The sequence below is a fragment of the Heptranchias perlo genome, chromosome 18, assembly GCF_035084215.1.
Source record: "Heptranchias perlo isolate sHepPer1 chromosome 18, sHepPer1.hap1, whole genome shotgun sequence".
Taxonomy (NCBI): Eukaryota; Metazoa; Chordata; class Chondrichthyes; order Hexanchiformes; family Hexanchidae; genus Heptranchias; species Heptranchias perlo.
The window spans coordinates 50,541,103-50,562,062 of record NC_090342.1 but is presented as its reverse complement, the minus strand read 5'-3'; the positions used below and the strand labels follow the sequence as shown (position 1 = coordinate 50,562,062).

Genomic DNA, 20,960 nt, shown 5'->3' with positions numbered 1-20,960 from the left:
CTGGGCGCGTTACCCACGCGCCCAATAGCCCCCCCCCGCCGAGAACCTGCAGCCCTGCTAACATTGGGCCCGTTACATTTCGTTCCCTCATCCAAATCATTGATATATATTGTGAATAGCTGGGGCCCAAGCACTGATCCCTGCGGTACCCCACTAGTCACTACCTGCCACCCAGAAAAAGACCTGTTTATTCCTACTCTCTGTTTCCTGTCTGTCAACCAATTCTCAATCCATGCCAGTATATTCCCCCCAATCCCATGTGCTTTAATTTTGCACACTAACCTCTTGTGTGGGACCTTATCCAAAGCCTTCTGAAAATCCAAGTACACTACATCCACTGGTTCTCCCCTATCTATTCTAATAGTTACATCCTCAAAAAACTCCAGTAGATTTGTTAAGCATGATTTTCCTTTCATAAACCCATGCTGACTTTGTCCAATCCCGTTAATGCCTTCCAAGTGCTTTGTTATGACCTTCTGACCCAGAGACAAGAGTGCTCCCATTGACCCAAGGCTTACATGTACGGGGTGAGCTTCATTGAATGGCTTGGGTTGACCCTGGGGACTGATTCCAGGCACTGTCAATGATGCTAGTGACCATGGTGGTGCTTGCCTGCTGCTGTGGCATTTCCAGGTGAGATTTGGTTGAGACATCCTCACTTTGGTTTTATTCCATCCTTGATGTGAGGTAATGACTGGCCTAGTCTCAGGACCTCTGAAGTCAAAGCCTTCCAATTTTGGCAAATGGGGGCTTGAACGGGCATGCTAACAGCCTGGCACAATGTGCTGGTGTATCTGGTGCAATGTGCCACTATGTCCCCTGACTCCATGCAACTCTATCATAATAATAACATTGAGCTGAATCTCATCAGCCTAACTCCTTCTCTTTTTCAGGCTCCAGAACATCCCGTGTCCAGAATGAAATTCTTCGTCTTCATTCCTCACTTCCTCTCACTTGAACGACAATTGGGCACAGCGTTGTAGCCGCTGGGCCTGCCCAGATGAAGACTCCTTTGAACACTGAAACTGCAGCATAGCACACCTGTAGCTCTGGCACGCTGCTGGACGTTTACTGGTACTGTTACCTGTAGGACTTTCTGGGATCTCGTTGAAATCTTAAGTGCGCATGGCTAAAGAATGATTAAATTGTAGCTATGTTTTAGTGCTGGAGATTGGGTGCAGCACTGGAAATCCTGTCGCCAAGCGGTGCGATTCATTCGCTGCATAGCGTAATTCTATGTAACTCCCAGCTGCGGTGAAAATGCTGCTTTCTGAAGGGGTCTAATTGATGCCAATCATGTGCTGAAACAAACCATAATCCCTACCCCTTTTAAACTGTTGGTTTAAGTAGAGCTAGATATATTGTAAACAAGGAAACAAATATATTTATAAAATGTGCAAATTTAAAGCAGTTATGTTGCCTTGCATTGTGTTCTGTTGAATTAACAGGGATAATTTTAACCTAACTCATCGGGCGGGAAACCCACGGTATTGGGTGGAATGCTGGTTTCACATCCTGCCCAAAATTACTCTCCACTGACTTCAATGGAGTGTAAAATCACACAGGGTGTAAAACCACTGTTCCACCCAATTAAATTCATTAGTTTCCTGATGGGCAGGTTAGGTTGAAATTACCCCCATAGTCTTGGGAAATCTATGGCTTAGTCAGTGATTGATGCATTGGTGCCTTTTTCTGCCAAAAGTCATTCTTTATCTAGGCAATTGGATATATACCTGAAGGGGAAAAAATTGCAGCACTAGGAGGAAAGCGTGGGGGAGTGGGACTATTTGGTTAGCTTTTTCAAAGAGCTGGAACAGGCACAATGGGCCAAATGGCCTTCTTTAGCACTGTATGATTCTAGGATTCTTAACAGGATATGCAGCTCTCAGAGGAAAAGAAGCTGCATTTATACAGTGCCATTCGCGTCCTCAACACACCACAAAAATAGTTAGCTTCCATTGAATTACTTTTTGGAGTGTAGTCACTGTTATGTAGGCAGACAATTTGTGCACAACAAGATCCCACAAATAACACTGAGATACATGACCAGATAATCTGTTTTGGTGATGTTGGTTGAGGAATAAATGTTGGCCAAGACACCAGGGAGAACTCCTCTGAATTTATTCGTATAGTGCCATGTGATCTTTGACATCCATCTGAGAGGGCAGACGGGGCCTCGATTTAACATCTCATCTGAAAGACAATATAGTCAGCCTAGATTTTGTGCTCAACTCCCTAGCGTGGGACTTGAACCCACAATCTTCTGACTTAGAGGAGAGATTGCTCCACAACAAGGTTGATACAGGGCTGACACACATGGGCCGCAGGAGATGGCCTAATGGCATCAATATATTATTCTGCTCTTTCCTATCCCTTTACTTTTTTTTAATTCTCTTTTACTCTTCACAGCCCTACTGGGATTTGTAACTTTTCTTTCTCTTCTCTTGCTTTATTTTGCAGTCTGCATTTTTCCAAAAAGAAATTTCTGGGGAAGCGAAGGACGCTTTATAAAAATAAGTTGTATTGGATTTTTACTTCCATCTTGTGTGTGTGTGTGTGTGTGTGTGTAAGAAAAAACTTCCATAATTATTATTTTTAGAAACCTTTCTTAATTTTTTCAAGTAGATCTTCATTTTCTAGCCTTTTAACTCAGCAATTTGCATCAGAAATAACAGGCACCATATAATTTATAACGATTTGTGCATCAGGAATTTCAAACATAATTAAACTATGTTTCTAGTAATCATGATTTTCTCAGTTCACACACACAGAAAAGTGCATTCATGTTTATAAAACATGAAAATACTTAAGTAATAAAAACAGAAAGTGGTGGAAACACTCAGCAGGTCAGGCAACATCTGTGGAGAGAGAAACAGAGTTAACATTTCAGGTCACTGACCTTTCATCAGAATCTCAAGTAGTCTTTTTTGGAACAAAATTATAACTTGTAATTTTACTGATTTATTTACCTTTTGTTATTTTAAGTTACCCAGCTGATTTTCTTTGCGGGCAAAAGAAAGGCAACCTACCAGACTAATTTCCCATAATTCTTGACAGTTCCTCTAAAGTTTGACTGCTCCTGCTACTAATGAGATGTGGGATCTAAGCTGCTCTCTTTCTCTTATCCCCTACCCCCCCATGTAGGACATTGCCCTTCTAGTATGGCTGTCTCCATGTTTTTGATTAAAAGCCGATTCTGTGAGGTGCAGATCCCCAGGATTATCAGCCAAGGTTGGACTCAAGCCTACCCTCTAGTCAGTAGGTTTTTCCTCCTCTTCCCCCTCTGCCAGCAACAGCTGCTCCTCCTCACTCACGGTGTGGTTGTCACTCTCTATGGGAGGTGGGATTATCTAAGCTGGTACTTGGGAGGGGTGGGTGTTCTGAAATGCTGCCGTGCTTTGATCTACTGGGCCCTGGCACTACTTCCTGTAGCACACCTAAAGAAAGAGAAGAAAGAACTTGCATTTATATGGCGCCTTTCACAACCTCAGGACATCCCAAAGCTTTTTACAGCCAATTAAGTTCTTTTTGAAGTGTTGTCACTGTTGTAATGTAGGGAAATGCAGCAGCCAATATGCGCTTGGCAAGCTCCCAGATAATCTGCTTTTTAGTGATGTTGGTTGAGGGACAAATATTGGCCAGGACATCGGGAAGAACTCCCCTGCTCTTCTTTGAAAAATGCCAGTGGATCTTTTACATCCACCTGAGAGGGCAGACAGTGCCTTGGTTTAATGTCTCATCTGAAAGACGGCACCTCCAACAGTGTGGCACTCCCTCAGTACTGCACTGGAATGTCAGCCTTGATTGTGTGCTCAAATCTCTGGAGTGGAGCTTGAACCCACGACCTCCTGACTCTGGCCGAGACTGATCCCACTGAGCCAAGGATGACGCATTCCCATTGTGTTCTCTTTGCTGCTGATTTTCAATACCAGTTCCTTAGTTGATAGCCCAAGTCATGGTCTGATGCAGTGCATTTTTCTACCACTTCCCGAGGTCTAGAGATTACGAATGGATTTGTGGCGTATCGCTGAAGTTAAAGAGAGTTATAAAGGTTTGAGTCCAAACCTTGGGCACACTACATTGGCGGATGTTGGGCATATAAAAAATACGGTCCAGTATATAGGGAGAAAGGCTGAACTTAAAGGACCGATCTTTGGAGCAGAGTACGAGGGATATATTTGCAGATAATATAAAAACTTAAAGTTTCTCCAGTCTTATTTCCCAATTCACTAGGATTTGCCCTTGTGGATGTCCTCTGCACTGCCTCCAAGGCTTTAATATTTCCCTTGTATCCTGGTGACCAGAGGTGGACACAGTACTCAACAATGTAATAAAACCATGAGAGCAATGGTAGAATTTATGAAGACGAGTAGAATGACTGGCTCAAGGCCACGGCCAGCTAGTTCTTATTCTGTACCAGAAATGGGTCTGGATTCTTACCTTCTGTTGTTTTCCACTACAGATTGAACTCTCAATTAAATATGCTGCCCGAATGATTACTGGTTGGTAAACAGGAATGATGTGTGTGGGTTTCAAAGGGGACTATTCCACACAAAAGTAAGCAACAGCACAAAATGCCACGGTTGTGGAATTTAATTTTGTTTCCTCCCTTCTCTTGAAGGAGCTAACTCTTCCGACGTTAAAACAGTGACTACACTTCAAAAAGGTACTTCAATGGCTGTAAAGTGCATTGGGACGTCCTGAGGTCATGAAAGGCACTATCAAAATGCAAGCCTTTCTTTCTCTAACTGAGGTACGATTGCACAGGTTCAGCAGATGCCATGTAACTCAACTAAGTGGTTATTCTTCACAAGTGGGCCTAGACAGTGATTGCTGGCAGACCGTTTGACTGTGGGTGGCATCACGGCCAAACTCTCTTGCCCAATGCGCAGTGTCATGGGATCATTTATATCCACCTGAAAGGGCAGAAGGGGCCTTGGTTTAAAGTCTCATCCGAAAGACGGCACCTCCGACAGTTCAACGCAACATCAGTTCTGCATTGGAGTGTCAGCCTGGAATTTTTTTATTCGTTCATGGGATGTGGGCGTCGCTGGCGAGGCCGGCATTTATTGCCCATTCCTAATTGCCCTTGAGAAGGTGGTGGTGTGCCGCCTTCTTGAACTGCTGCAGTCCGTCTGTTGAAGGTTCTCCTACAGTGCTGTTAGGAAGGGAGTTCCAGGATTTTGACCCAGCGATGATGAAGGAACAGCGATATATTTCCAAGTCGGGATGGTATGTGACTTGGAGGGGAATGTGCAGGTGGTGTTGTTCCCATGTACCTGCTGCTCTTGTCCTTCTAGATGGTAGAGGTCGTGGGTTTGGGAGGTGCTGTCGAAGAAGCCTTGGCGAGTTGCTGTAGTGCATCCTGTGGATGGTACACACTGCAGCCACAGTGCGCCGGTGGTGAAGGGAGTGAATGTTTACGATGGTGGATGGGGTGCCAATCAAGTGGGCTGCTTTGTCCTGGATGGTGTCAAGCTTCTTGAGTGTTGTTGGAGCTGCACTCATCCAGGCAAGTGGAGAGTATTCCATCACACTCCTGACTTGTGCCTTGTAGATGGTGGAAAGGCTTTGGGGAGTCAGGAGGTGAGTCACTCGCCGCAGAATACCCAGCCTCTGACCTGCTCTCGTAGCCACAGTATTTATATGGCTGGTCCAGTTAAGTTTCTGGTCAATGGTGAGCCCCAGGATGTTGATGGTGGGGGATTCGGCGATTGTAATGCCGTTGAATGTCAAGGGGAGGTGGTTAGATTCTCTCTTGTTGGAGATGGTCATTGCCTGGCACTTGTCTGGCGCGAATGTTACTTGCCACTTATGAGCCCAAGCCTGGATGTTGTCCAGGTTTTGCTACATGCGGGCTCAGACTGCTTCATTATCCGAGGGGTTGCGAATGGAACTGAACACTGTGCAATCATCAACGAACATCCCCATTTCTGACCGTATGATGGAGGGAAGCTCATTGATGAAGCAGCTGAAGATGGTTGGGCCTAGGACACTGCCTTGAGGAACTCCTGCAGCAATGTCTTGGGGCTGAGATGATTGGCCTCCAACAACCACTACCATCTTCCTTTGTGCTAGGTATGACTCCAGCCACTGGAGAGTTTCCCCCCTGATTCCCATTGATTTCAATTTTACTAGGGCTCCTTGGTGCCACACTCGGTCAAATGCTGGCTTTATGTCAAGGGCAGTCACTCTCACCTCATCTCTGGAATTCAGCTCTTTTGTCCATGTTTGGACCAAGGCTGTAATGAGGTCTGGAGCTGAGTGGTCCTGGCAGAACCCAAACTGAGCATCGGTGAGCAGGTTATTGGTGAGTAAGTGCTGCTTGATAGCACTGTTGACGACACTTTCCATCACTTTGCTGATGATTGAGAGTAGACTGATGGGGCGGTAATTGGCCGGATTGGATTTGTCCTGCTTTTTGTGGACAGGACATACCTGGGCAATTTTCCACATTGTCGGGTAGATGCCAGTGTTGTAGCTGTACTGGAACAGCTTGGCTAGAGGCGCAGCTAGTTCTGGAGCACAAGTCTTCAGCACTACAGCCGGAATGTTGTCGGGGCCCATAGCCTTTGCTGTATCCAGTGCACTCAGCTGTTTCTTGATATCATGTGGAGTGAATCAAATTGGCTGAAGACTGGCTTCTGTGATGATGGGGATATCGGGAGGCGGCCGAGATGGATCATCCACTCGGCACTTCTGGCTGAAGATGGTTGCAAACGGTTCAGCCTTGTCTTTTGAACTCACGTGCGGGACTCCGCCATCGTTGAGGATGGGGATGTTTACAGAGCCTCCTCCTCCCGTTAGTTGTTTAATTGTCCACCACCATTCACGACTGGATGTGGCAGGACTGCAGAGCTTTGATCTGATCCGTTGGTTGTGGAATCGCTTAGCTCTGTCTATAGCATGTTGCTTCCGCTGTTTAGCATGCATGTAGTCCTGAGTTGTAGCTTCACCAGGTTGGCACCTTATTTTTAGGTACACCTGGTGCTGCTCCTGGCATGCTCTTCTATACTCCTCATTGAACCAGGGTTGATCCCCTGGCTTGTTGGTAATGGTAGAGTGAGGAATATGCCGGCCATGAGGTTACAGATAGTTCTGGAATACAATTCTGCTGCTGCTGATGGCCCACAGTGCCTCACGGATGCCCAGTTTTGAGCTGCTAGCTCTGTTCTGAATCTATCCCATTTAGCACAGTGGTAGTGCCACACAACACGTTGGATGGTGTCCTCTGTGCGAAGACGGGACTTCGTCTCCATGAGGAATGTGCGGTGGTCACTCGTATCAATACTGTCATGGACAGATGCATTTGCGACAGGTAGATTGGTGAGGACGAGATCAAGTAAGTTTTTCCCTCGTGTTGGTTCGCTCACCACTTGCCGCAGGCTCAGTCTGGCAGCTATGTCCTTTAGGACTCGGCCAGCTCGGTCAGTAGTGGTGCTACCGAGCCACTCTTGGTGATGGACATTGAAGTCCCCCACCCAGAGTACATTTTGTGCCCTTGCTACCCTCAGTGCTTCCCCCAAGTGGTGTTCAACATGGAGGAGGACTGATTCATCAGCTGAGGGAGGGCGGTAGGTGGTAATCAGCAGGAGGTTTCCTTGCTCATGTTTGATCTGATGCCATGAGATTTCATGGGGTCCAGAGTCAATGTTGAGGACTCCCAGGGCGACTCCCTCCTGACTGTATATCACTGTACCGCCACCTCTGGTGGGTCTGTCCTGCCGGTGGGACAGGACATACCCAGGGATGGTGATGGAAGAGTCTGGGACGTTGGCTGAAAGGTATGATTCTGTGAGTATGGCTATGTCAGGGTGTTGCTTGACTAGTCTGTGGGACAGCTCTCCCAATTTTGGCACAAGTCCCCAGATGTTAGTGAGGAGGACTTTGCAGGGTCGACTGGGCTTGGTTTGCCTTTGTCATGTCTGGTGCCTAGTGGTCCAATGCCGGGTGGTCCGTCCAGTTTTATTCTTATTGTGACTTTTTTTTGTGGGAATTTACAACCGATGGGCTTGCTAGGCCATTTCAGAGGGCAATTAAGAATCAACCACATTGCTGTGGGTCTGGAGTCACATATAGGCCAGACAGGGTAAGGACGGCAGGTTTCCTTCCCTAAAGGACATTAGTGAACCAGATGGGTTTTTACGACAATCCAGTAGTTTCATGGTCACCATTACTGATACTAGTATTTTAATTCCAGATTTTATTTAATTCATTGAATTTAATTAATTGAATTTAAATTCCCCAGCTGCGGTGCTCAAGTCTCTGGAGTGGGACTACCACTGAGTCATGACTGACACCCTTTAACAGCCCTAATAAGCCTTGCACACAGGCTCCCAACACCCTTAGCGTTGGTCGGCTGCGTTGGGTTTCAGCTGAGCTAAGGCGTGTTAAAGACCTTGCGTCTCTGCGCCCTATTATATGGGAGCAGACGTGCCAACACCACATTATCGGCCCAGTCACGCCAGGCAGTGGCTTTACCCTCAGGCCTTTGGAAGAGTTGCTTTCTTAGCTTCAAATCCTTTGAAGGAAGGAGGGTGATGGTACAGCTATGTCTCAAATTTAATATTCTCATCCTTGAGTTCAAATCCCTCCATGGCCTCGCCCCTCCCTATCTCTGTAACCTCCTCCAGCCCTACAACCCCCCGAGATCTCTGCGCTTCTCCAATTCTGGCCTTTTGCCCTCCCCGATTTTAATCGCTCCACCATTGACGGCCGTGCCTTCAGCTGCCTAGGCCTTAAGCTCTGGAATGCCCTTCCTAAACCTTTCCGTCTCTCTACCTCTCTCTCCTCCTTTAAGACGCTCCTTAAAACCTACCTGTTTGGCCAAGCTTTGGGTCATCTATCCTGGGATCTCTTTATGTGGCTCGGTGTCAAATTTTGTTTGATTGCGCTATCGTGAAGCGCCTTAGGACGTTTTACTAAGTTAAAGGCACTATATAAATGCAAGTTGTTGTTGTTGTTGATGATGTATCTGGAAAAAAATCTGTCTGCAGTTTTGGTTCTGCAGGTCGGCCCTTGATCTGCTAATAAATCATTTCTATTAACCTCTGGCTTCTGAATATCAGCAATGTCATTGCCTGATGTGCCTTTGAGGGGACACATAGCACCATCTTGTGGTCACAATGGAACCCATCTGTGCAACAGCTTTTTATGATTTTTTTCTTCACATGCTGATCAGCCCCAACGACTGAGCATCAGCATCCATTTTATATTTTTATTTTTCTCTGCCCCTCCTCCAATGACACTGGGCTTTAACCCATGTCATCTTGCCTGATCTATAATAAATCAATTGAAACTAAATTAAATCATAATTTTGTTATTGGTGTCGATGATGCACTCCAGTCTGTTGCGGAAAGCCTCACGCCCACCGGCAGTCACCGCATGCTCCTTCTCCAGGGTCACCGGGGCGCGGAGAATGCCACGGAAAAGAGGCAGACAGTTGGAGCGACCGACCTCGCTGTCCGCGTCCAGCCAGGACCTGTAGATGGCCACCTTGGTCAATCCCAGGAGCAGATCCACGAGGCGATCCTCTGACTTGCCCACCCCCCCTCCTCACCGGGTGGCCAAAGATGAGGAGCGTGGGACCAAAATGTAAGGAGCAGACCCCTTAAATACTGAAATAGGGGCTGCAACCTCTCACTCTCACGTGAAAACAGGACTCATCCAGGCTGCAGAAATTGCACGCATCCTGGGTCTCCGTAAAATGGCTTAGCAGCCAGTTTGTCGGTACTGCTCCGTGCAGCACTCTCCACACCAAATCCCCAATGTTGCAGGGGAGGACTCCTGCATAGAGAACCCTCCATTGGGGACCCCCGCCTTCGCTGGAGTGCAAGATGGTACGCCAGGGTCAGTGCAACAGCTTGGGTCGGTGGCCTTCTGTGTGCCTGCAAATACTGATACACGTGCCTGTGGACACCCCTCTTATATTGACACACTCCCGGGAATTGCTGCATATATTGACAGGGGTCCTAACCTCTAAAGATAGCACTGTCTTGCTTTGGAAAACCAACACTAATCCGGTGAATTTGCAATTTGTTGCCTAAACAAGAAGGAAAAAGGCGTGCATTTATATAGCGCCTTATCACATTTCTCCGTTATTGTAAACTGTTTCGGGATGTCCTGAGGATGTGATCTAAATGCAAGTTCTTTCTTTTTTATTCTTTGAAATGTTAAAGCACTTTACATAGAATAGTGTACTGTGCGCAGTTCTGGTCTACCTTTTAAAAATGGATATAGAGCCACCGGTGAAGGTACAATAATGATTTACAAGGATGATACAAGAACTGAGAGGTTATATCTATCAGGAGAGACTGAAAAGGCTGGAGCTCTTTTCTCTAGAAAAGACAAGTCTGAGAGGTGACCTGATAGAGGTCTTTAAAATTATGAAGGGGTTTGATAGGGTAGACGTAGAGAAGGTGTTTCCACTTTTGGGGTGACCAAAACTAGGAGCGATAAATATAAGATAGTCACTAATAAATCCAATAAGGAATTCGGGAGGAACTTCTTTACCCAGAGAGTGGTTAGAATGTGGAACGTGCTACTACATGGAGTGGTTAAGGTGAATAGCCTCAACCATTTAATAGGAAGTGAGATAAGCACATAAGGGAGAAAGGAATAGAAGGATATGCTGATAGGTGTAGATGTATTAGGGTGGGAGGAGGCTCGTGTGGAGCATAAACACCGGCATGGACCAATTGGGCTGAAAAGCCTGTTTCTGAAAATGTTGGCTCCCGAGTGGATCTGAGTGATGACAAATCCCTTAACTATACACAACCACTGAGTCAGTAACCTTTGACCGTCGACCATTTTTATTGATGTAAGAGAGGAAAGGCTGTAAGGTAACTGATGTCCCATGTAGTCCATTATGTCAATGCACTTTGCCAAGAAAAGAAATTGCTCATTTCAGTAATTGGTGATTGGGAATCACTTTTACGTGTTGCTAATTCATTCAAGAACTAATGCAAATGCTTTGAAATCACATGATTTTATAGTTTTAAAAAAATTCTTGATAATTTTTACTACCTTCTCTTCTCTTGAAGGAAGTTGACTTCCTGCTTTGACATGGTGCACCAGTAGTCATTATTTGTGCTTGAGTGGGTGTCAGCAGGACTATTCGACTGATGGAGGCATCGTCAATGAACCCTATCTTATCCTCAGTCATTTTCCACAAACAAGTACCCAGGGGTGATCGCAGGCATGCATCTTAGCTGATTTCCCCCTCCCTAACTCAGAGGTGCTGAAGCCAATTATACCACACCCATTACTGGCCCTGTTACGATCGGCTGGGGATCAAGTGGGGATCAAACCTGTGGCCGTCCTATTCTGTATGATTCTGTGGTTCACTGGCTAAACTCACCGACTCATCTGGGTGCCCGACTGCATGGTTTTCAAATGGAGAAAGATGCTGTATTTATATAATACTTTCATACTTTTGGGATGTCCCAAAGTATTTCACAACCAATGAATTGCTCTTGAAGTGCTGTTACTATTGTTATGTAGGTAAACACCCCAGCCAAATCATGTTCAGCCAGGTTCCCGAAACAACAATGAGGTAAATCACCGGTCAATCTGTCTTTGGTGGTGGTGGCTCATACCACACCATGTAATTTTATTCGGTAAGGGTATCGAGGTATATGGAGTTAAGGGGGATAAATGGAGTTGAGGTACAGATCAGTCATGATCTAATAGAATGGTGGAGCAGGCTCGAGGGGCTGAATGGCCATCTCCTGTTCTTAAGTTCCTAATGTTCTACAAGCTACAGTAATCTGTATCAGACACTGAGCAGGTACATATTTCACTCGGGTTCTTAACTTCCTAGCTCTGTCAGGCAATGCATGGAAACTGAAAGAAAAGTACTTACCTACGTAAAAATTGATGGCTCTGGACCAGACACCAGTTTGCTGCTTACTTTGATTGTCGTATTCATTATGGGGAGATTGATCCCTCAGTATTCAGACATTTGTCTGCTTGTGGACTTTTAAGGCTGTTATACCTTGACAAGAGTGCTGCGTACTACTGACATGCTGATCTCGATCTGGTCAGTGACACTTGCAAGTGTTAACAACCTAGTTCCAGAGAGCTGACAGCAACGGGAAGGGAATTTTGCATGGATCTCCTGTTCTGCATTCGGAACAGGGGGCTAAAAGAATTAAACTATGAGGACAGGTCAACATGGAGACTGGCTCAGAAGGAGGACCTGTACCTCCTTCAGCAATTGGCTGTAAAGCACTTTGGGATGTCCTTAAGTTGTGAAAGGCACTATTTAACTGCAAGTCCTTCATTCTTTTTTCCTGAGACATGAACAATGGTAGAGATATACAAGTATCTTCACACGCAACTGATGCAGGGAGGGGGCACTGCTTTGTGTTCCTGCAATTGGTAGGGTGTTTTACCATATCAGTAGTGGCAAGACTGGAGCAGGAGGGAGAACCGGGGTAGGGATGGGACTGAAGTGGCATTCAAGGAGGTGTGAAACATGTTAGTATCTGGGGAAGAGGGACATGGGGAGTCTCATGGTTACCTTTAGAGGGGCTGAAAAATAGCTGAAGGAATCTTGTAGTCTATTCCTCCCGAAATTAATTTTTCTTTGCACTAAATTTCCTCTTCGCTCTATTATTTACATTGTTTAATACAGGTGATGGGATAATTCACATTTTTGGGTGCGAAAAAAAAGTCTTCTCCACTTGCAATTTACCACCTCTTTGGTGATGTCATCACGTCCAAGTGAGTGACGCAACGGGATATTTTGACACATTTATGTCATCACGTGGTAATTATTTACAAATAAAAACATATTTGCCTTTTCATTCAAAGTGTGGCCTTTTAAGTAAAAGTAGTACTTGCAATGCTGATTGCTAAACTTCTGAATTTATGTTTCCTCCACTTTGATTTGCCCCATACCCTCACAACATTAAAACGCAGTGAACGGGATATGCTGCCGACTGATCAACGTGTCTTTATTTTTTTAGTTAAAATATTTTATTATCATTATTTTATCTGGTCCGGCCAATGCACCTTGGACGGGAGGTCATTTAGCCCTACCATTTGCAGTTACTAACGTGCAATACGGCAATCAAAACGACAGGAACGATTTGAAACCGACAAACTTTAAGACAATATACAACAGTGATGAGGAATGTAACGTCACGCTCCGATGGATTTGTATATCCTTTTGCAAAAAAAAAAGCCAAAATCCAGGTGAAATGCATTGCAAATATTTCCAGACATATTTTCAAAAAACATAAAACAAAATAACATATATTGCAAATGTGTCCGCGTGCATTTTATTTGTAGATTTACTTACATTGCACAAATATGCATTTTAATTGCGATGCAAATATTTATTTCTATATGCATTGTAAATATTTATTTCTATATGCATGTCAATTGCGTTGCAAATACTTAATTTCCGTGTGGCATTTGTAACTGCATTGCAAATATTTGTTTCTGTATGCATTTTAATGACCAAAAAAAAAACACTCAAAAGATCGCATGCTGTAATTATATTTATGCGTTCATAAAAAAAATTTTAAAAAAAAATTTTTAAACCGAATTTGTGCGGTGCGCGTCGTTTGATTGGAACGTCGAGGGACGCAATAGAACGTGGTGTCGGGAGAAATAGAATTCGGTGACATAAAAGCGGCGGCGCGCGCTGAAGCCGTGGCCAGTGCGCGGGCGGAGGATGAGCCGCAGTCCCGGGGTCAGTGTTCGGTGAACAGGAGCTGAACCGGTGATAGAGCACGCACTCCCCCCCCCCCCCCCCCTTATGTGGTGACGCCGTTCCCCGATGGTTCAGCTTTCGCTGTCGGCTCTCCCCATTCCCCCGGAGCAAGAAACAGGTGCAGCAGCAGCAGCAGCAGCAGCAGGCGGCGGCGACGAGATGAAGATGAAAGCCGAAAAGAGGTCCCCTTCCAGCGGCGGAGACGGTGTCGCCGTGATCCAGGGGCCGGCCCCATTCAGTCAGGCTCTGGCGGCGGCGACCAGCCAGTATCAAGCTTATGAGACGTACTTAGAGAATGGCATGATCTGCCTCAAGCATAAAATCAGAAATATAGAGAAGAGGAAGGTAATATCTGGGCATCTTTCTCCTCCCCCCTTCACTCCCCCCCTCTCCTTTTCTGTTGCTTTGGTTCTGAGTCCATTTGATGCTGCCCGGTTATTTCTGCAGTGTCAGTTGCTGCAGTCTAACTGCAATGCAATCGGTTACACCGAGTCCCCGTCTATGCCTGACTGACTGCAAAAATCCATCCAACTCCTGAACTTTGCATTTATTTTAAAAAATATTTCTCCAACGCGTTATTGGAAGTTTGCAATTTTAAAAATAAATCCCTTTTAGTTCATGCATCTTAAACACTGCCAGTACCTTAAACACTCAATCCTTTTTATATTAAGGGCACTTTTTTTTCTAATTCCAAGTGTTAAAGGGACAGCGCCCAGATTGCGCAGTAATCTCCCCCCTTTTCCAAAAGCATACAATGCCTGGACACTTTGTAGAAGGTTAGACTAGTGGCAAATCGAATGCTGTGTTGACCGAGTCTGGACCATTTTAAACAATGTGACACCCATCCACCCTGAGCGTCCAATACCCAGTACTGCAGTTGTACTGAGACTTTTTTTGTATTCACTGCCTCTAATTCACCCCAATTGCCTCTAACAATGTGAAGTCACTTTACATTTCATCAGCAGAGAGCGAAAACATAATCGCTTTGCACCCTCTTAAATAGGGAGTTTGGTGGCATTTTGCTTAATTTTCGGATTTTATTTGTATGCATGAAGCGATTGGTTTCCCCCAAACACTTTAGGCGCGGGACTTGAGTTTATTTTTGTATTATCGCACTCTCGAGCTGAAAAAACAAGTTGCAAGCCCGTTTTCAACTGAACGTAATTTGTACTTTTAAAAAAAAAATTACGCGTTGAATTGCATCACCGTTAACAAGTAACTTGCTCTGCCCCCCTCTCGAAAGCTGCATCATGTTTGAAGCAGGACGTGCAGGAATTGACCCTTCTGTGTGTCTCGTTAGAATGCACTCAGTGAATGACCTAACTCGTTTCATCTAGTACTTGTTCACTTTACAATTAACTGTCAGTGGGTAATGGGAGTTCAATGGCTTGGCACAAGGTTGCAGTGTCGGTTAGTATCGGGTGAGCCAATACTTTGTTCAATACACATTATTGCTCATCTCTTCCCAGCCATGTCGAACACCGAGAACTTTTATCATTATAGATAAATCCTTGGTATGGACTCCATTGCTGGGCATACGGTGAATGTGATCGGCACGCATGATTATATAGTGTTCGTTTTTTTTCCAAGGCAAAACTGGATGATTACAAAGAACGCCTAAAACGAGAAGAACTTAATCCAGATCAATTGGTATGTATTTTTCAATTGGTTAATCCTAGCGATTGATAACCTCTAAAACATGTTAATTGGTTGCACAAGTCTTGCTGCTGTTGTGCAGCTCGAGCTGTTCAAATTAACGCTGCTATAGTCTCCTGTACAAAGCTTAAACTAAATTTAAGCTTGGATAATTGAATATTCCCTCTTAAAGATAAAAGGCTCACAAGTTACTAGTATGTGATCTTTAATTTTATACTCAAGTCTCAGTTGCATCATGCATCTATTTTTATCTTGAATAAGTTTCTCACTTAACCTGCACTTGTACTGGAGATTTCTTTTGCAATCTTGCTTTTGGAGGCAATACATTGCCAGCCTAAACTCAAGGTGAAATCAGCAGTTTGCACTCCCAAGATCTTGTCGTAGCTATATGCCAGTTTTTATATTGGACTTGATACAAACTATGCTTACTGACAACAGCTGCTGTACTGCAACTGTGAGCTTGCAGTGTGGAAATATAGATTGGGTATTTTTCTTTGAGGCTAGAATGAAACTGGTCTGAATTATAAGTTGTTTTATGTGCACTGATTATTCCAATGCTCTCTTGGCTGGCCCTTCTCCTTCCACCCTCTGTAAACTTCTTCAGTTCATCCAGAACTCTGCCTGTATCCTAACTTGCACCAAGTCCTGGTCTCCCATTACTCCCTGTGCTCACTAACTACATTTGATCAGTCTGGCAACGTCTTGAATTTAAAATTCAAATCCCTCCTTGGCCTCGCCCCCTCCATATCTCACTAATGTCCTCCAGCCCTCTGAGATCTCTACACATCCCCCAATTTCTATTGCCCCTCCATTGGTGGCTGTGCTTTCTGCTGCCTACGCTCCAAGCTCTGGAATTCCCTCCCTCAACCCTTCCACCTCTCTCCTATAAGGCACTTCTTAAAACCTACCTCTTTGACCAAGCTTTTGGTCACCTGTCCTAATTTCTCTGTGGCTCGGTGTCAAATTTTGTTTGATAACACTTCTGTGAAGCAGCTTGGGACATTTTACTAGATTGAAGAAGCTATATAAATGCAAGTTGTTGCTTGTCCTTGTCATTGAGTTGACCCTTCCCATTAGATGAGTTGCATGCTGCTGATTCTGAAACTTTTACTTGCACTATGCATGGAGGACAGCCTGTAATCGATTCCAGGTTCAGTTGTTTGCCGTTATTGGCAAAAGCTGTATGAGTTAATATAACTGCCCAGTTAACATAAATATGTTGGTGTGAGTGTTTGGTAGTTTTGTAAAAAGTTTTGACTCTGCAATCTTTTCAAATAAATTGTAGGTTCCACACTAGATTATTGGTTTAAAATAAAAACCATCTGTTCCATCTTTGTTCCAGGATGCAACTGAAGCATCTTTATTGGGTTGACCTGTGGCACGGCTTTTGTTAAGATAGGGGGTTAAACTGGAAGCGTTTATGCCAGCATATAGTGTTGGTGGGTGAAGTCGTCTAAAGTTTTCTGAGCTACTCTTCAAACTTGCTGTGGCAATGGCAGAGATGTTTCCCAACTGCTTCAATTGGTGTAGGGATGGAGATGCCCTGGTGGGAGCTTGCTTTGGTGAAATGATGGTGGTTGGAGGCAGTGGTGACAGAACTTTGTGCTAATTGAGCTTCGTTGCATGAATGAGGCATGCCCCTAACTGATATGTATTTGTGCCACTCACTGAGGTGCTCTGCAACTTTTGAAAACCCAACTCAAATAGTACACTGGGTATGGTGTCTGTTGTTGCATTGGTCAACTTTCCTTGACTCTACCTTCTGCCAGACCCAAATTGACCAAACCAGCTGGTTGCATAGACTTGTAATGGACCTGAGCTAGAGAAGTGAAAGGCATGTCTCCAAAAATGCTTGAACATTCGTGTATGAGATAGATCATCTTCCGATTTGTGATGCTCTGTAATTTCCCCCTGGCCCCAGGGTATTGTGACGTGTGGAGAGGGGAGAATCAGCTGAAATCCTCTCAGCTGAATGACACTGGTGCTAAAACATATGTGGTGGTGCATCTTGGGTCTGTTTTATGTAGGCTCATGGGAATAAGCTACCTAGTTTGAGGGGAGAAGGGCAGCACAGAAACCATAAAATATGGGAAAGGGACAACATTTTGCTCTCCTTCCTCAAATTTATCAATATGAGAATTTGAACTCAAAATGGCTGTCACTTGGTCTCAGTTGGTTGCAGATCTTGTGCTGATTTGTTCTTCCTGTGAGTTATGTAAATACTGTAGCAAAACAAGATTTACTTTTCAGGGCTGCCAAGGATCTTTCTATAACTAACTTGATCATTAAAGGCTCGACTCCATATTTTGCAAGACAAAATTCAACCATTTGAGGATTACGATTTTGCTTTGAGATGTGTTCAAACATTATGTGCAGTTTACTAGCTATTCAGTAAACTGGCCACTGAGTGTCTTGTTAAGACGCAACCATAAATAAGACTCTAGGAATTTTTTTTGGAGTGAGTGCTCAGTCAGAATGTTTTGAGATCTTTTGGATTTAAATACCTAACCAAGACTATGATGCACTAATGCTGTCTTTCACAGGATGCTGTAGAGAAATATGAAGAAGTAATTCACAATCTGGAATTTGCCAAGGAGCTGCAAAAAACCTTTGTTGCACTCAACCAAGAAGTAAGATTTTCTCCTTTGCTGCTAATGGTTCAGGGAGGGATGGTTGTATAGCACTGGAGGTGAGTGGTGTGTTGGATTGTGCTGTCTGCATCTTGAACAGATGCCATTCCTCATTTATGTTGGAAACTTCAAGATTTAGCATTACAGGGACTGAAGCAGATAAGCTTTTGAATTTGCTATACCAATGTTGACTAACTGGCTAGCAATTACTCTTAAATGTGGTATCTGTTGAATCTCCATGGGTTTTAATGATGTCAACTCAGTTGCCAATTTGGACTCTTGTGCAACCTTCTGCTATTTGATTTTGTTTTTAAACATTGCAACTGTGACCACACAACTGTGGCCTAGATAGTTTTTATGCTGGGCATTCAAGTTTAATACCAGCATTTGCACAGACTGCACCAAAAAATGATGGTGGCTCTTCATATTTGACATGACCTTTCAGAATAGATGTTTCTGAATTAATTACCACCTTTTTTTTAATGTTGACTTGTGCATAATTCCACAGTGGCAGTCACCTTACAGTATCTTACCCAAGTGATTGGCTTTCATGTCTATCTTGATTGTTGATTACCTATTCAACTCTGGGCCATCTCAGCTGGTCATGCACCTTCATCAAGGTTGGCTAGATGGTGATTGAGCAAATGCTACTTTATTTTCCACCTTCCCAACAAAAGCATGCTGAGGCTAGTTTCCATGCTGCTCCAACTTGAGATTAGCTAACAGGGCACAGACTAAATTGAACCTGGGACCCTCTTCATCTAGTGCAGTTGGTCACCCCCTTAACTGGCCCAATCATCAAGGAGTGCACTAGACCTTGGTTTAAGCTGAAGTCCCACATTTTTCTTCATGTGATTTATGATTTTTATTTTGAGCAGTTACTGAAAGCACAAAGGAAAACTCTGCGGCGTGAACAGCTTCTGAGGACAGAAATGGAGAAGAGACGGCTTTGCACAGTATTGCAAGTTAGATATGTACTAGAAAACTTCAGCCAGGAGCATGTTCAGAATGACTTCAGAGATGGCCTTAATGGTGCATTTATTATTTCTCGGAAGGAAATTGGCTACCTCAAGGATTTCTGTAAACTCGCCTGTCCTGAAAGGAATGGAAGAGTGTCGTAAGTAATGGCTTGACATGAGGGTGTTCATAGCATCTGTGTACGGTTTTTTAAAAAATTAATTCTCTGGATATGGGCATTGCTGGTATTTATTGCCCATCCCTAGTTGCCCTTGAGAAGGTGGTGGTGGGCCTACTTCGTGAACCCCTGCAACCTTGTGCTGTTAGGTCACTGGGTCAAAAACCTGTTACTCTAACAGTAACAATGCATTGCCAAACTCAAATAAAATTGATTTCAATAATATACATTTCATAATTCCAGTATTCTATCCATTTTAGAAGTAAATGGATAATATAGTGCAGGTATGTGTACTAAGGTGGTGCCTCCACACAGACTTTTGAAACCTGCGCTACAGATGGATTGAGTGTCTGGGAACTGTACCAAATGGAACCAAGGTCTTGCCTAAAGACCACCTTCAAAGGACTGCCTTAATGTAGGAGGGTAATAGTGGGTGGGTTATAACAAATTACTTTAGTGGAAAGCAAATGTCTCCCCACTTGGAAATAACCATATTTAGTGGGAGAAAACCTTTTGGGAGTCCTTCCTCTTGGATCCTAATAGGCTTTTCTTTTGGCCTCTGACCATTTGGATAGGGGTAATTTGTTACTCTAATATCCAGTGATGTCTGTTGGTATTGATTTGAACAAGGTAGAGAATGAAGTTGCTGAAATTGCCACCAATTAGAGTGAGTCTCATAGGGACAGGAGTAGGCCATTTAGCCCCTTGAGCCTGTTCCACCATTCATTCAGCTCATGGCTGATCTGTATCTTAACTCATTTACCTGCCTTGGTTCTGTAAGCTGTAAGATTTGTTTTAGACAAACTCTATTGAAATTTTCAATTGACCCAGTCTCTCAGCTTTTTTGGGGGGGTGGTGAATTCCAGATTTCCACTACCCTTTGTTCAATGGCAACTGTGCATTCAGCACTTTCCTATCTCTTGTCAATTCAACAATATTCCAAGCTAGTACTTCATTAATATTGCTTTGTTAAATTTTCTTATTGCAATGGAAAATTTGAGAGCAACTTCGGCCAGTCTTCTCTGCTTATAACCTGATTTCTCTGTTCTTCTGAGAAAGTGAATGCCAGCAGAGATTCTGATTGGAGGCATTACTATGAAGCCTGATAATTTTTTCACCCAGCATCTGTGAGCATATTTCCAGTTGGGATAAAACAGCAATGTAGCTATCTTGCCTAAGATTTGGTGTTGGCACACTTGAAGAGTTGAGATCTTCAGATGTTACTTGAGGTCACACTATTCACCCCTTGAGGTGAAGATGTCTACTGGAAACCTCCACCCCCCCAAAAAAAAAACTGATATTGGGGGGAGGGGAGACAAGAGAGAAGTGACCAGTTCTTCATGGTGTTTTCTTCAGCCTTGAAGATCAAATGGAATTGGTGTCAAATCAAATATGGGACCTATTGGAAGGAGCTGACAAGATGGTGGCTGGTAGCACCTGTAAGTTCAAATCTTTTTTTCCTCTGTGAATGTGGACCTTCATTGTACATGCTAATATTGGAATCTTGGACTAGTCATGATTAGTCTTAATTCTTGATCAGGGAATTTTGAAACATCTCAAGTATTTGTAGTATCTTGTGGTGCTGAATAGTGGCCATCTTGACTTTGTAAAGGCAGTATGCTTTTTCTTTTTCCTAGATAAACATTTGAAGGAGACAATAAGCAGACTACTGAAGTGTGCCTACTTTGATAATATTCCAGTCCCTCACAATGGGTTGCAGGATGATGATAAAGTTAAAGAGACCAAAGTAACCACTACACCCAAATCCCTATCTGTAAAGGAATCTGGTAAGTGTAACGATAAAATTATACAGAAC

At 44.0% G+C, this 20,960-nt stretch overlaps 1 protein-coding gene across 2 annotated transcripts in view; it reads left to right on the top strand.

The window, feature by feature from the left end:
* Positions 1-13,746: 13,746 nt before the first annotated feature.
* The window catches only part of caprin2 (caprin family member 2), a 54,191-nt gene continuing 46,977 nt past the window's right edge, over positions 13,747-20,960 (top strand). For both annotated transcript variants that reach the window (XM_068000110.1, XM_068000109.1), the window contains exons 1-6: positions 13,747-14,068; positions 15,314-15,373; positions 17,923-18,009; positions 18,888-19,126; positions 20,501-20,583; positions 20,782-20,931. In XM_068000110.1, the coding sequence (XP_067856211.1) occupies positions 13,790-14,068; positions 15,314-15,373; positions 17,923-18,009; positions 18,888-19,126; positions 20,501-20,583; positions 20,782-20,931 (898 nt within the window). In that variant the 5' untranslated portion in view covers positions 13,747-13,789. The remainder of the gene's footprint in view (positions 14,069-15,313; positions 15,374-17,922; positions 18,010-18,887; positions 19,127-20,500; positions 20,584-20,781; positions 20,932-20,960) is intronic.